This window comes from Lepidochelys kempii, chromosome 8, assembly GCF_965140285.1.
Source record: "Lepidochelys kempii isolate rLepKem1 chromosome 8, rLepKem1.hap1, whole genome shotgun sequence".
Classification (NCBI taxonomy): Eukaryota; Metazoa; Chordata; order Testudines; family Cheloniidae; genus Lepidochelys; species Lepidochelys kempii.
Genome location: NC_136387.1, coordinates 84,028,078 through 84,045,355, shown reverse-complemented (window position 1 = coordinate 84,045,355; position 17,278 = coordinate 84,028,078). Strand labels below are relative to the sequence as shown.

Genomic DNA, 17,278 nt, shown 5'->3' with positions numbered 1-17,278 from the left:
TCCACAGAGGGCTACAATATACAATGAGTGAAAACTGATGCATATTCTGTAGTTAGACCACAGAGGGTCTGATTCCAAGCTATTGAAGTTGATTGAAAGATGTCCATTGATTTGGATCAGGTCCACATGGAGTGCTGAGTTAAGTTTTCATTGGCTTTCCGTGGAGCTGATTGCTTTTAGAAAAGATGCAAATTAGAACAACTCAGGCAATTCCATCTTTTAAAAATATTCGTTCTGAGAAAGGCTAAAGAGACTAAGCCTCTTCCTGTTGAAAGAAAGCAGATTGCAAGGTAACCTACTAGATAAGCACTCCGAATTATGAAAGGATTTGATAAAATGGAACACGATAAATGGATCACATCAAAAAGGTTAGAAAACTGAGGGACACCATTGCAAGTGTAAGTGTATGACTTTTATTGAGGCAGAACAGTGAATAGAAAACATGGAATAAATTTCCAAGTGAGACCATCAAATCAAACAATTTAAATGAGTTTGAGAGAGCTATACATTTTAATGAAGAAGGAAGGACACAGTGAGAAAGCAATAGCATGAGGCTGAGACAGTTTTAAACGGGACTAGATTCTTGAGCCAAGTGATCTTTTCCCCTCCAGCAATTCCTTGTTCATTAGTTGTTAGTTTGAACTTTCATCCTAAAAAATATAAATTAATCTACCGAGACTGCAACAGTCATTTCATGCTCGTATATGGGTTATGCTTATAGATTTCTTTAGTTCATCCATCCATGTACTCTCAAAGTATTTTAGGGACGATTTCTGTAACTAAGTGGTAAACAGAAAGGTGGTTGTGTTCAGCTGCATCTCCTGGGATTTCATTCATGCTGCCAGAGAGCTATTCAGGACAGCTCCCAAAGACTACAAAATGTACAGCATTTTCTAAAGAAAATATTGTTGATACTTTTGTGTGCAGTCAAGCATCCTTCACTCCTAGTGAAATGAAGAAAAGACATTTTAAAAAACAGCCAGAGCACACCAATCATTCCAGCACAAGCCTTTACATCTGTGTTTAAGATTACTTCAGGGGCCCGGTGGGTAGAACCTTTGTTAAGTTATGTATTTGTTACACATAGGAGGCACTGTTATTGTTATCATTTGGCCCTCTCCTAACCTGTTCGTCAACTTCTGAACTCACCATTTTCACATCTATGGCATTACAGTTTGTTGTCACAGAACGGATTGTGATGTCTTAGTTGGTTTCTTTCCAAGTCTGCAGTTGTCAAATGTGGCTGGGACACGGATTCACATCACTGTAGTGAAAGGCTCCCACTCTGCTGCTAGCCATCCTTTAGAGGGGCAGGTAGCATGCCATAAGGCTGATGGCTCAACACTCACTGGTGTAAGAAGGCAATGGAGACATTGACTGCCAGCAGAGAGGAAAAGAAGAGATCAGGTCACTGATCAAAGATAAAGTTGGAGAGGGTCCATAACCTTGGCTATGGGATGGATGAAGGACCAACATCAGCCCGGGTTCACTAAGCATCTGTAGACCTGGCCAATTCTTGTAGAACTGGTCTGCATTCAGGTGAATTTAGGATTCTAGATTCACATGTCACATGCTTGAATTACATATAGTGCTTTTCGTCTTCTAGCTGTTTATAAATATTTAGGGCTCAATTCTACTCTTCTTGGGCATCAGGGGGTTGTCTCACATGAGTCAGGCAAACAGTATGTGAAACAGACTAATTCCCCCAATACTCCTGTGAGGTAGGAACCTATTGCTATTCCCATTTCATGCAGAGAAGCAGAGTCAGAGAATGTGCTCAGGTCCACAAAGAGAGTCTGTGAGAACCAGCATTAGAAGGACTCGGGTGTTCTTGGTTTGGGATCTGAACCTGCACTATTGAATTCAATGGAAATTTTGCCATTGACTTCAGTAGGCATAGATCAAGCCTCTAGCTCACAGGTCCACGGTCAATTTGTATCTCATTGGCTCTTTCATGGGACATAAGTGTCCTCGGAAGAGAATCTGTATACATATAATAATGTGCTCCAGACATAAGGAGCTGTTTTATAAGGGCACAGGCACATTTTCCCATATATTCATAGGCTCAAGCTACAGTAGAATGCCTGCTGGAGAGCCACTTCAGAGCTCACTTTTATCACAGATTAAATATCCATTCATCCAAACCTATCGATGAAATATGCAATCCGTGCACAACTACATTTCCTTCATTCTTTTTTCTGTTTTTAAATCTACTACTGACAACAATCTCTTACAAGGGAACAAAACATCCATCTAACTATTATTTACATGTTTCCTATTTCAAATTCTTTTTAATTGAAAGGAAAAAATATATAGTGGAAGACACATGATTACTTTCCAGTTGATTTTGAAATGAGGAGAATAGAAGCAGAAGATTAGTGTGTGCTAATTCGTTTGGTATAAAAGGATCTCATTCAGGGCTTAGTAACTATAGACTTTACTGCCCGCTCCTCTACACAGGAATTGATGTGCTTTGAGAGAAATCTTGCTCCCAATTTGTTGGACTATTTACTTCTTTTAACTAAATTTTCCATCTCAATGTGTAAGACCTGTCATCTGTTTTGTTCTCTCTCTCTTTCAGCCTCTCCAGCTAGACTGTGACGTCTGTGCCATTGTTTCGAACTCAGGTCAGATGGCTGGTCAGAAAGTGGGAATTGAGATTGACCAGTCTTCCTGTATATGGAGAATGAACAATGCTCCCACCAAGGGTTATGAGGAGGATGTTGGGAAGAAGACGACCATACGAGTGGTCTCACATACCAGTGTTCCCCTACTGCTCAAGAATCCTGAGTACTTTTTCAAGGAAGCCAATAGCACGGTCTATGTCATCTGGGGGCCTTTTCGAAACATGAGGAAAGATGGCAATGGCATTGTGTACAACATGCTGAAGAAAGCTGTTGACAGCTACCCCAATGCCAAAATCTATGTGACAACAGAAAAGCGCATGAGTTACTGTGATGGGGTATTTAAGGAGGAAACTGGAAAAGATCGGTAAGTCCTGCCTATGAAGAGGTACTCTGATGTTAATGACAAAAGATAGACAAGAGAAGGCCATCTTGCATGCCAGCTCTTCAGTGAGCCCCCAGATATGTTTTTAATGGATTCATATATGTTTTTGACTGTTCCGGGCACTTGATGAGGCAGCAGACAGGCCCCATTTATCCCACCTTTGCTACCTTCTGTTATTTCCGTTTTTGTTGGCCTGGATCCTAAAAAATATTGGATACCTTCCTAAAGCCTTTTCAGAGCTGTGTGTGTTGTTTTCAGCTCAATTTAATATTGATTAAATTGACATGTTATTCAAAGAGGGGAGGCCTACACATCATTCCTACACATACAACCTCAGGACAAAGGGAAGAAGAGGTCGTATATTTACCTCTCTTGTCAAGATACTCTGTCAAGCTTTACCTCAAATCCAAATAATTCTCTTTCAGTTAAAATAGATGATCAGACATATCACCAAATGGCTAGTGTTTCTAGTAAAATTATACTAAAGTTATATACCACTGGCTTGTGGAGAACCATGTGTGTGATTATGCTGCTCCAAGAGGGTGCTATATGCATGATGGAAGGTCAGTGAATTCCCCGTGTAGAGTAGAGAGTGAGCTCTACAGAGGCCATCTGCACAGCAGCATGTGGGGCTGGGGCTAGAGAGGGCTGAGGTAAGATTGGGGCTGGAGGATCTGCCAGGATCTATCCCCATCCTATCCATGGAACTGTGTGCTGGGAGAAAGGCTTCTTTAGTCCTTCACCCTGCACTTCCTGCATCCCCCAACCACACACACATTAGCAATCAAGTAACATCCCTATGTCACCACAAAAATTGTTTCCTATTATTACTTTTCCACGTAAAACTATTAATTAAATGCATCGTTAGCTTCATTTAATGTGATTTGCTGGGGGGAAAACAAGGAAAGCAAGCATCATGTCACCAGCTGGGACTCCTTGTACCCCAAGACAACACTCTACAAACCACTGGTGGTCTGCGGCCCACAGTTTGGGAACTACTGACATGCATCATCATTTAAATCCTCAATACATGTTTTGTTGTGCTGCTGCATTCAGGGGTCTGGGTATGATAATGAAGGCTATTTGGGATCTGTTCTGCTTACTGAAGCAGCAAAGAGCAACAGAGCTCCCTGGATGAGAAAAAAATGGCTTCATGTATCATGTCAAACTATTATGATGTTGATACAGACTCTTTCAGGTACCTCAGCCAAATATTCCTTCAGTTCCTAGGAGAAACATCAGCGCTTGCTTCCAGTATTAGTTTAAACAGTGCTCAGTTTTTACCATGTTCCAAACAAGAAATTTGGAGGGAAACCAAGTTCTGCTCAACTTTAAAAATATACAGTGTGAGTTATAACTGGATTTATTTTGGGTTTAATCCTAAAGTACTGCCTTTACGTATGGTGTACATTCCCAGTGCATAGTAAGATTACAACAGATTTCTAGTTTGTTAATCTTTTAATGAGCTTTCTGTTTCTATATTCTGTTGATGTAACGTCTCTTTAGGAAATTAATGGGACTTTAAATGTTCTCACCATAATAGTGCTCGCATTCTATTCTCAGAGTTATGAAAAGTATCAAACAGGCATGGTGTAGCCACTTATAGGCAAATAGATTCTGCTCCTGCACCACAGAAGTCAGTGGGAGCTTTGCCATTGATTTCAATAGGCATGGGATCAAGCCCATAATTTGTCTGTTTACAGTTCAATTATTGGCCAATGGAAGAAATGGGGCCAGAGCCATTATGGATTAATAGCAAACAACCTTCCTATTTTCAAAATGAAGTAATTTTTGTTCTACAGGGACAGCATAATATCTTCTTGAAATTGGCTTCCTGGATCTGGAGATTGGTCTTGACACACAGTATTGTGAATTTGGGCAGAGGCTTGGTCATTCAGGGTGGTGTGAGAGTTCATCCACTCTGAGTAATTGTTGTATATAAATAATATACATTGGCAGACATTCACAGTTTTGTATTAATGCATTTTAGTGGCACTGCCCTCTGTAGTGCTGTAAATCTGACAGTTTCTCACAATACTTTACTGCACTTTCCTATATTATGTACATAGAGTCAGATGAAAGGAGAATTTGAAGCACATTTGAAGAAATGCCAGCCAATAACTAAATTTTACATCATTATATTCATTTGAATCCAGGTGAGTAGTTATAAAGGCAGTTATAACTTTCCCTGTACTTTAGAAATGTAAGGGAAAACCTTATAAACTTCACTTAAGGTAATAATAGAGAAAACTGTAGTCTCCATTAAAGCAACAGAGTCAATTTTGGTCTGATAAAGTGCACTGAGCAGCTCTAAATAGGTTTTAATTAGCTGCTGCCAAAGCTGCACCACCCTCAGGGATGGGTACAATTAATGAAAACTAGCAGCAAATAGATCAATGTTACCAGATGTTATTGCCTTAGGTGAAGGTGATGAGGAGGAAGGGAGTGTCTTTTAAGGATCATTTAGAAAACAGTCTGCACAGAAAGTCACTTTCAGAAAGCAATAATATAATGAATCCTGAGTTTGCTAATATCACCTAGATTAGTCTAATGTGAACTCCATTTCTATCTATACTGCAAACAGCTCAGATTAACAACTCAGTGTGGTGCATATTGTATAGTGCCTTCAGCAAGATGAGTTCCGCAATCTGGGGCCAGCAATGCTGCAATAGTGTTCCTGTTCAATTACACACACAACCATGGGACCATCAAATGGAGCGGCTGCACAGTCAATGATGCACACCAGTGGTGATATTGGTTACTACTGGTATGAAATTTTTTAAGAGAGAAACCTAAACTAAGCACAGCTTAACCTGGTGGTTTTATTCATGGTTTATACATGTAACAACATAAAAAGCTCCATGATCCCAGATAGAAAACGTATTCCAGTGTCCTGAAATTCTCATTAAAAGTCACAAAATAAGAGGACTCTAAAACCTGGCCTGTTTTGTATGCGATTGACTTCCCATACACACCACCTGGACTCTCTATTACATTCATACCCACACAATTCAGTTCAGTGACACTCTATTGGCATGATTAGCTATGCAAGTGTCCCTAAAAAAGATCCAATGGTCCATGTTTTCAGCCAGGGAATGCAAATAAAACAACTGCCTCCACCCCGCCAAAAAAAACCAACAAACCCTCTGCTCCTTAGTTTGAAGGGTTGTTTTTTGTTTGGTTGTTCGTTTGTTTTTTTTAAATTATCTTGGATAACCCCTAAAGCAACTAAATGGCTTTTGTGCTTCACTTTCAGAAGTTCTCAGCCGCCTCTGTGCTTGTGCCAGATGGTGCTGCATATTAGGTTGTGAGAAAGCTGTTTTATCGTTTGTGGCAGAGAGACGGATCATTCTGCTCACTTACTTTTGAATCAGGATTCAGAATTTGGGTGGGGTGTTCAACCTGCTATTTTGTGCAGTTACTTGTTAATTATTTATTATCTTGGCTATATATGAGCCTTTTATTATAACGCTGTCATTTAGCTCTCTCAAATTGTATTCATTTACTGTTCAGATTGACACTGTTAGATAACTGCAGTCATCACAGCTCACCTCAACTAATATGTGGTTCTCCATGTGTCTGATTAATCTATACAAAGCCTGAGCTAGTGAGGATATCACTGAAATTAAGCAACAAAAGTACATCATGTTGCTGCCACTTATATTGTTTACTTCATATAACAGTCTCGCCAAAGTAATGAAGCTAGTAGTGGGCAAATATCAGTGCTTTAAACAATTTCCCTGGATGTTGGCTTGAATCAAATACTGGATTGCTTGGAGCGTGTTTGTGCCTCTTTTGTATTTGCTTTCCACAGATACACTAGTTTACCGTCAGGAATTGTCAAGGTTGCTTCCCCACTTTGAACGCTAGGGATGTGGGGACCTGCATGAAAAACCTCCTAAGCTTATCTTTACCAGCTTAGGTCAAAACTTCCCCAAGGTACAAAATATTCCACCCTTTGTCCTTGGATTGGCCGCTACCACCACCAAACTAATACTGGTTACTGGGGAAGAGCTGTTTGGAAACGTCTTTCCCCCCAAAATACTTCCCAAAACCTTGCACCCCACTTCCTGGACAAGGTTTGGTAAAAAGCCTCACCAATTTGCCTAGGTGACTACAGACCCAGACCCTTGGATCTTAAGAACAATGAACAATCCTCCCAACACTTGCACCCCCCCTTTCCTGGGGAATGTTGGATAAAAAGCCTCACCAATTTGCATAGGTGACCACAGACCCAAACCCTTGGATCTGAGAACAATGAAAAAGCATTCAGTTTTCTTACAAGAAGACTTTTAATAGAGATAGAAGTAAATAGAAGTAAAGAAATCCCCCCTGTAACATCAGGATGGTAGATACCTTACAGGGTAATTAGATTTAAAACATAGAGAACCCCTCTAGGCAAAACCTTAAGTTATAAAAAGATACACAGACAGAAATAGTTATTCTATTCAGCACAATTCTTTTCTCAGCCATTTAAAGAAATCATAATCTAACGCATACCTAGCTAGATTACTTACTAAAAGTTCTAAGACTCCATTCCTGGTCTATCCCCGGCAAAGCAGCATATAGACAGACAGACCAGACCCTTTGTTTCTCTCCCTCCTCCCAGCTTTTGAAAGTATCTTGTCTCCTCATTGGTCATTTTGGTCAGGTGCCAGTGAGGTTACCTTTAGCTTCTTAACCCTTTACAGGTGAGAGGATTTTTTTCTCTGGCCAGGAGGGATTTTAAAGGGGTTTACCCTTCCCTTTATATTTATGACAGGAATACTTGTGGAAATAGAATATGTTAGGCCAGAGTTACAGGAATCGCTTTCTGAATATTCTGTATGTGAAGTTGTGAATATTGCTACTGGAAACCTGGTTCTAAGAGCTGGGGTCTGCAACTCAGGGAGTACAAACAATAACTCGTGACCTATGTGTATGAAGTAATATATTCTAGATGGATTTTAAAAGAAGGTTTTTTTGTGTTCTGTGTGCATCTCCTCATAACAAAAACTGTAAGGAAGGTGAAAAATTAAGTTACCTCCTTCTTCTGTTTTGAATGTGAGGGGATTGTTTTAAGAGAATGTTATTTTTTTACAGAACCAGGTAGACGTTTTATTAGATAGTGGAAGATGCCTACAGATCATAACTAAATAGAAAATATACAAATGTTTGAGTAAACATTTTTTTTTTGGGGGGGAGGAGTTTTTGTGGCTTTTGTTCAAGTATATTCATATCCTCCAGACCTAGGCCCTGAGCCTGTATCATTAAAGCCAATGGGAACTTCGCCATTGACTTCAGTGAACATAGAAGCTTCTAACCATGTTCCTTTCTACAGTGCCAGTGTTCCAGATACATGTCTCTGAGCCTGTCCTGAACCATTCCTTGGCCCCTCCATCCTTTTGTTTTATAAAGGAATTTCTTCAAAAAAGATTAATGGCTTTGTCCATCTTAATTCATATAGTGACTAACAGTTTCATTGTCAGTTAAGACTCCTTTATTACCTGAAAAAAGCAAGGTTATAAAGCATGAAAGCTTAATGAAATAAATGGATTGTTCATTATAAAACACTTAAATCTCAACCCGTATCACTGGTTGTGGTCAGTCACAGGCCTGGTAACAACTGCTCAGGAGTTTTATGCTCTCTGTATTTACTCCACCATGAACTGATAAGATGCCATTTGCTTCTGAATATGCTAGATTTATTCCCTGTAGCCCATTAATAGCTGCATTTATGTTTCTTTATGAAGATTTTCCTAATTAAGATAAACATTTTTCTCTATTAGGCAGATGGAACACAATTGAAGGAGCTCCTTTTTTATGAACGTGCCAGTAAATCTGTAAATACTACATAAAGCAATAGCAATTGCATTAAGAAACACAGCAATCACTGCATATACCAATTATGTAGTAAAGCTAAATTTTCTAACAAAAAGTTGATCAGAAAGAGCTAATATTTTTGTGATAAAACTGTGGTAGGGAACGGATTTGTGTGTGGGTGTGTGAGAGAGAATGTACTGATTTTGTAATTATTGTTGACTCGAGCCATAAAATTATTTGTTGTTACCTGATGATGTAAGCCAAGCATTATATCATAAGTAGATACTTGATCTTCCTCTGTGCATTTTCCCCTTTCCTTTGAATGTATCTGTTGATTTCTGAAGAACAAAATACCACTTAATCTACTTTTCTGGTTGCTCTCTTGGTTTTGGCAAGCCAAATATTAAATCCTTATTGCAGTATGGTTCATTCTCTTATCTACATGTGCCTTCCTCCCACAGCACCCAAATTTTCTATCACTGATACCATAAATTCAGCTCTGCTGGTCATAGCAACATTGGGAGTGCTAGCATGGAGAAGGTCCTGCCTGCAGTTTTGCTGACTCTGAGAAAGGTTAGACAATATAGTGGTAAATATGCCAGCAGCCCTAGTAGCCGTGTGTACTCTAGCTCTCCCACCATTGCTTCTACTGGTGGAGCTAAGTGATAGTAGTAATTGTAGGAAATTTGGGAGGAAAAAGGTTAGTATAGGCACAGCTTATATGGAATTTTTGATATAATTTGTTGAAACTTCGCTGGACCGACTCCCATAATACTTCATGACTTTGCAGCTCACCATGGCTAAAATGATTTTCCTTTTTAAGGTGCCTAAATTAGAGCCATAGGAGTTGTTTAAAAAAAAGGGATAAATTCAGATCTTTCTCAAGAACATAACTTTGTTGCCAGGTGAAATGCAAGTGTCCTAAAACCGTAGTCGTTGTTGAAAGTCTTCGCTTATCATAATACATAATACACCATGATACAATAGCTGAGATACACTACTTAGACTAGAAGTTAAATGCAATATCACAATTACCTTGGTGTGATAACTGTTGGTTATTGTGGGCTTCTTAATGGCAGTCACCTGAAGTGCACTGAGTCACATGTAGCATTTATGCTTCTATAGCAACAACTTCATTCATCTACAGTATTTGTTAAAAGAAAACTCACTGCAATCAAACAAACTGCTGAGACTCACATAGGGAATATTTGTTACAGAAATGCCATTCAGGCCTTGAAGGCAGCCCATCATGGGAGCAGGAAAAACTGACAGAAAAGTGTAGCTCTAGATAGAAAAGGTTGTGTTTGATCTGACCACTCATTAATCAATCAAGTTCATTCCCCAACAACCAGTCAGGCTTGTGTGTACACCACAGAAACTTTCAGTGATGATGTGAATAAGGGCTAAAAGTGACCTAACTCCAACGTTTTTGAGGGATGTACCTGTTGTACCAAATCTACAGAGGATCCACCTCTCTACCAATCTTTGTGTAGACAGGCAATGGTTGAGAAGAAAGATTGTTCAACAACGAAAGCTAGAACTGCCAAGGAAATAGGTTAGCCAGAGCCCAATTCAGACTTTCTTTTAAATTCAGACTTTCAATTTAAAAATGTCTGAAGAGAAACTAAACAAAACTACACTGAAAAATCAATGGGCATAAAAACTAATCCTGTGTGAAACTTCACACTTATTGTCCACCTATTTCTGGAGAAAAAGAAGAATTTATGCTCCATTTTAGAATGCAGCCCTAACTGTGAAGCTGCTATCAGTATACCTCTGTGATGTATTTCTGTCTTAATATAGGCAAAAAGATTAGTCTTTCATGGGTTAAATATCTATTCCATACAAAGAATATATGATACAGTTTCAGAACAGTGACACTAATGTGTGCATGTGTTTATGCTGTAGATGGTAGAAAGTAACTTTCCGGGATATACAACTACACTTCTCCCCTTGATGTTCTTTTGGGATATAATACAACTTGAAGTGAGACAAATTTAACTGAATTACAGTAATGTTTCTTCTGGTTAGATAATCAAATTATCTAAGCTTGTAAAGGCGGGCATAGTTATGGATAGTGTGCACAAGAGGTACCAGGTGTAGCGTTACTCAGGTATTAATGTCTTCAGGAGATTTTGGAAGTTGCAACAGTTTGAGAAATATGACTTCTTCTGCAGGGACTTGGTCTGCACTAGCAATTTCTGTTAGTACAACTATGTTGCTCAGGGGTGTGGAAAATCTACACCCCTGAGCCACGCAGTTATACTGACCTAACTCTCTTTCCCATCAGCATAGGTAGCGTCTTCACTGAAGTGCTGCAGGGGCACAGCTGTATCAGTGCAGTTGCATCAGTGTGAACTGCACTGCTGGAGCCTTTTAAACGTAGACAAGCCACTAGTATGAGTCTTCAGAAGTGTCCACAAACTGTCGGCGTGCTGTCTCAGATATTGATCAGTATATCAGGTGATCTGGGTGACAGAGCATGTGAACGTGAAACATCATGGACTCATCCCAAGCAGTTCTTGTTTATAATACCATTCAGTATGATTCATACCCCGCACTGTAGAGAGAACACACAACCCCACACAGTGCATTAATATCAAGTAAAAATACAACTGCAATCAAGGAAAATGTTCCTAAATGCCCATATTTTTTTTTATTTTGTAAGGTTACTCTGGTTATCCTGCCTGATCCTTGGAGACTCCTTTTCTTTATTTTTATGTTATGGAAGAGTTATCCTATAAACATCTCCTTTATGCTACTGATACATAGGTTAAAGAGAGAGAGAGACATTATTTACCTGTCCAATAACCTTCTCTAAATGATTCATTTAAATAAAAAATAATCAAGTGATGCTTGATGCAAAACATTCGTAGATAGCTGTAGAAATTACCATGATGCCACAACTAGAGGATTATCACATCAGGATGAAAATAAGCGGCAAGAGTAGATGAATGCATTAGAAACAACGAGTCTATCCCTAATTACAGAAATCTTCTTAGCTTTAAAAAATAAGGAAAAATAAATTTCAAAAATAGTTGCTAAGTACTGAAGTGTTTCTTCATAAATTGTTTCACGGTTTTCATAAGAACATAAAAATGGACACTCTGAGTCAGCCTAATGGTCCGTATAGCCTAATATCCTGTCTTCCAACAGTGACCGGTACCAGACACATCAGGGGGAATGAACAGAACAGGGCAATTATTGAGTTATCCAGTCCCAGCTTCTGGCAGTCAGAGGCTTAGGGACACCCAGAGCATGGGACTGTGTCCCTGACCATCTTGGGTAATAGCCATTGATGGACGTATCCTCCATAAACTTATCTAATTTTTTTTTTAACCCAGTTCTACTTTTGGCCTTCACAACATCCCCTGGCAACAGGTTCCACAGGCAATGAGTTTCCATGAGGTATTGGCTGCAGTTTACATTCACAACATATTCTGAAGCTCCTGTCTCCTAAAGGTATTCCACAAATCTTCCATTTGAGTATTTCCAAGCACTTTACAGGCATTAGTTGTTTAAACCTCAAAACATCCCTATGTGTCAGGGAAGTATTTATCCCCTTTTTACAGAGAAAGAAACTGAGGCTTAGAAAGATTAATCAATTTTCCCTGAGAAAAGGGACTCCAGGAAAGCAGTGGCTACTACTGCTTAGAAATTAACGCAAAAAAGCCTTTTTGAATTTTGCGTGTGTCACCATGACAACTTCTCAGTCTTCTGCTATTTCATGAACAATCAAAATTTCAGAGGAACAAAATCACCTGAAAAGTACTGGCAAAATGGTTTTCTTGTTCAATAAATGATAGTCACCAAATTTGTTCACTTCTATTATTGTGTTCTATGTAGATTTCTGTACTGTGTTGATCACTGTAGCTTTTGTGCACCTAACAGGAGTGCATTAAGCAATATAACTAACATCTATCATGTGTGATTTATTCCCTCATCCTCTCCACAGAGGGACAATTGTGTGTTCTGGGTTTTTGGGGAGGTTGTTTGGGTTTTGGGGGTTGGGTTTTTTGGTTTTTGTCCACACACTCTATGAATATATTCGAGAAGGCAGGGATGAGAAAGTGCACCTTGAATTCGGAGCAGAAGGTGATGACATATGTGAGGGTTCTTAGTTCCTGGGGGAGTTCATTCCATAGTCTCAGACGAAGTACTGAGCGAGCTTTGTCTCCTGCCCACATGAGCTCCACCCTTTTGGTGGATCGTTCCACTGTGCCGGAGGAACAGAGTTGTTGATCACTGTCTTCATCTCAGTACTTTAGGCGATATTGTAGGCCTGCTGGGTCCAGACCATTCAGCACCTTGAAGTTAAGGACTGAGACTCTCAACTTGATTTAATATTCTATGGAAAGACAGTGGAGAGACCGGAGGACAGGTTTGATGTGTGTGCAGTGTCCTGGGCTGGTGAGGAGAGGCACTACAGCTTTCTGTTCTAAGGGCTGATGGCTTCATGCCCAGATATATTGCATTGCTGTAGTCCAGACAAGAGATGACAAAGGCATGTATAACTGAGGACACATAATTGTTCACAGGGTGGGACAGAGTGTCCTAGTCAACCAGAGATGAAAGAAAGCATTATTTATGTGCTGTTATTTGAGAGGTGAGACATTATAGTCGGTGTGTTAGGCGCACAAAGAGTTCAAATGATTTGTTCAAAATCACTCAGTTACTTAATGGCAGATTAAGAAATACATCCCCAGGAGGACTTGCTCCTAATCCCCCTTTACTCTGATCACTAGGTAACATTTCTGTTAAAGGAATAATTTTAAGAGTTAGGAACTTCCCACACCCCCTTATACTTTTGATGGACAGAATGCAGAGTGTAGGGCTGCTTATTATTTTTACTAACTGTTAATGTATTGAGTGTAATGAGTGGACAGGACTGGGATTATACATCAAACTATTGGAATGTTCATTTCCCTTTGATCCAGACATCCTTAAAGAGGAAGTTTGGATCCAATTCCAAAAGTTAAGTCTTGAGTGTGTCTTTATTCTCCATTTTTGAAATTTCATCAATAGGCTTGACCCATGTTAGACTAAATTCAGAGTGGTATGAGCAGCAGTAGATCGAAAGATCTCACCTGAGTTGCTCCTTGCTTGCACATATTAGGACTGAGATTGGCCAATTGCTTATATGTTTTCTTCATTGTTATTTTACAATTCTCCCTGTGGCTGTAATATTGATTTTGAAACTGTGGCCGTCATTATAGTAAAATGGAGGCATTAATAATTTGATCTCTATGGGTGGATTATAATAAAAGGCATTATAAATAATTGCCCACTAATGTGAAAAGTGGAAATACATTCAGTATTATATTACTCATAATGTAATCATTAAAATAACAATTATGTGATAATGAAAGGACTCATTATGCTTTAGTTTATCTTTACATAATGTTAATAGCTAATGAAAATGTGAAGATTATATCTAATTAAATTTAGCAGTATCTACTGCAATAGTTGCAAAAGATGATCTTTCACAGAAACAGTGGATTCATATATACTAGTGAATCTCAAGTCCATTTTCAGATATTCAGAAATGTGACCACTTTATAATCAAAACTGTAACTGATTTTATTTCTGTTAAATGAACTGGAAATGTGTAACCTTCATGAACCTTAATTTATTAAGGGTCCTTGAAATTACATTGATGTGAAGTTCTGAATAAAGGAGAACAAGAATCCTGTAGAATCAATTGTACTGAATCAATCAGTGAACAAAACAAATTCAAGTAATTTTTCTTAGTCTAGAAGATTACCACTGATATGCAAGAGGAATAGAGAAAATAGCCTAGCAATGTGTGAGTTCGTGGGATTTGTGGTCTCTTTCTGTTGGTGAGAGAAAAATTAATTGAATTAAATTTTAAGGGTATCATGCACGTATTTGCAGAACTATAGTGACTTTGTTTTAGTATTGGTACAACTAGTTGTTATTCAGTTTTTCTGTTGTAAACCCCTAAATCTGTAAACAAGCTCTGCACTTGAAATTTATTTTTTCTTCTATATTCACAGAATCATATTCCTAGACAAAACTGCTGTGTTAGGATAGAGAGTACATATCAGTAATTTAGGGTCAGATCATTAAAAGGATATTAAATTATCCCCAATATTATAACTCAGGAAATTCAGAGTTAAGGTTAAATTTAAAAGAAATTTGAATATGTTAAAATATGGAAATGCACAGTTTGGGCACCCAAACAACCTTAACTCTGCCCCATAGTGCCCATGCAATAATCACTGGTTATGAATAAGACATTTTTGGGTTTGTGATCCCTATTAGAAGAAAATGATTATTAGATGCATTAGATTTCCCCTTCCCTTTTCTCTTCCCCTTCCCCGTGTGTCACTACAGGTGACATATTGTGTTTCATACATAACAAAGTTTGAAACCTTGTTATAAGTGCAAAGCTCAACACAGCCTTAACTATGGACCAGTGACTGGCACCTCCAGAATAAATTAGAGATGGAAATGGCATATTAGGTCATCTAATCTATTCCCCCTCAAAAAAGAAGAATTTGTCCATATTATTGAAGCTATTTGAGCTAGGGGTTTAAACATTTTATTTTACTGATTTTTGTAGTTTTTTCCCCCACTGATATTAATGGAAAATGTCTTCAGTGTAACACTGGAAATTCCATTCGCTCTTATTGTCATCTTTGAGAGGCAGATGTTCTTTCTTTCTTTCTTTCTTTCTTTCTTTCTTTCTTTCTTTCTTTCTTTCTTTCTTTCTTTCTTTCTTTCATTTTAGTCTCTTACTGATGATCTTTTGTCATTCTTTCTGCCTCCTTCTCTCCCCAGTACACATACACACCCAGGAGAGTCTTTAGAATTGTGGGAAACTACCAACCAAGTAGCCCCTTCTCTGCTGCAGTTATAGAGCAACCTGGCATCCCCTCCAAAGGCCAAAGAAAGAGATAGAGGAGCCTCTCCAACCCAGAAGAAAAATGAGGAAGGGGACCAAGAACCACCAGCTTCACTCCACATCACATCTCACGACATTCCAAAAGATAAGACTGGCAGGAGGTCTTGAGGGTGATTGGGAAGGAAATAGAGACAGAGGAGAGCAGCTTCTGCTTGGGGCTGCTCCTGAGATGTTCCCCATGGAGGTTTGGGTTCTTTGTTTCAAATTGCCGTGCTTACTTGCAGGGGTTGTTTTCCACTTTAAGTTCCTGTAGCTGAGGTTCTGTGAGAAATAGAATCTGAGTCAGTGAGGTGTGGGACGGCTAACGCCTTCATGCTCCTACCCAGCAGCCATGATAGGTCTATGTGCATTATCATGTAAACCCTGAAGCAAGTTCTAGTCCACCAAGTTCTGCTGAGACTAGGTCATCCAGCTGTATACATAGGTGACTTCAACAGCCACTATCCTGACTGGGATCATCTAACAATGATCTTGCCCTCATCCATGATGTAAAGCAGGAGTTCCCCTTCCACTCCACAAGATGGTCTCGTGAATACTCTCCTGGTTTGTGCTTGGTGTCTCTCCTGTATCACGTCAAGTCTTGGAAGACATTCCACACAGCCAACACAAATCTTCTATTACCCACATCTGCTGATAAATCCCCATCATTAGAACCTTTAACAAACCAAGATGGAACTTCAGGAAGAAGTTCACAGATGCTCTAGAAAAAAGTGTTATCTGCATACTACCGCACATCATCCCAGTCAAGCTTTCATTCAATTCCAAAGAGCCATCTTCAAAGCCGTTTGCATATCTATACCACACAACCGCTGTCCAGTCTACACACCATGCCTTGATGCTGAATGTGCTAAACTTCTCAGTCAGTATGAATTCTCTGATGATGCAGATTTGCTGGTCCTCTGACTGAGTCACTGGATGCTGCTAGAAGGCACAATTGGAAGAGACGACTTGGAATCTAGATGTCACTCACTCAAGTCAGAAATGCTGGAATTTAATTCGTTGTCTCAGCACAGCTCAGCAACCATCGGCCTAAGCCAACCAGCTGTTACACCAAACCAACCTGCCAGCCATCTGAATGTGTCAAAGGCCCCAGATGAGAACATGTCAGATGACAAGTCCATGATGAATGGTGTCAGCTCCATCGGAGAAATGACACTCTGCAACTCACGGAGCTGTTCCCAGCCACAGACTTAGACAAAATTCTGAGTGATATTAGGAGCAGCACTGCTGCTGGCTATGACAATATATTGTTTGTGTTCTTAACACATCTCAGGACTTGTGCTCTTAAGCAGCTGGCACAGCTCTGCACATGATTGGTCAATGAAGAGCAACTTTTGAAGACCTGGTGAATGTCAAAAGTCATGGCTCTCCTGAAACCACAGAAAGACCCACATAGTGATGCAAGGTATCAACTGATATCTCTGTTGTCTGTGTCATTCAAAGTGCTGACGCATCTCATTCTTCTATGCATCGCCCCAGAAATGGAGTCAGTAGACCGAGTCAAGCAAGCGGGCTTTTGGAGAGGATGGAGCATCTGTG

The 17,278-nt window shown here is 39.4% G+C and overlaps 1 protein-coding gene across 2 annotated transcripts in view; it reads left to right on the top strand.

The window, feature by feature from the left end:
* Positions 1 to 17,278, top strand: part of ST6GALNAC3 (ST6 N-acetylgalactosaminide alpha-2,6-sialyltransferase 3) — a 315,225-nt gene that overhangs the window by 202,211 nt on the left and 95,736 nt on the right. For both annotated transcript variants that reach the window (XM_073357306.1, XM_073357308.1), the window contains exon 3: positions 2,582 to 2,991. In XM_073357306.1, the coding sequence (XP_073213407.1) occupies positions 2,582 to 2,991 (410 nt within the window). The remainder of the gene's footprint in view (positions 1 to 2,581; positions 2,992 to 17,278) is intronic.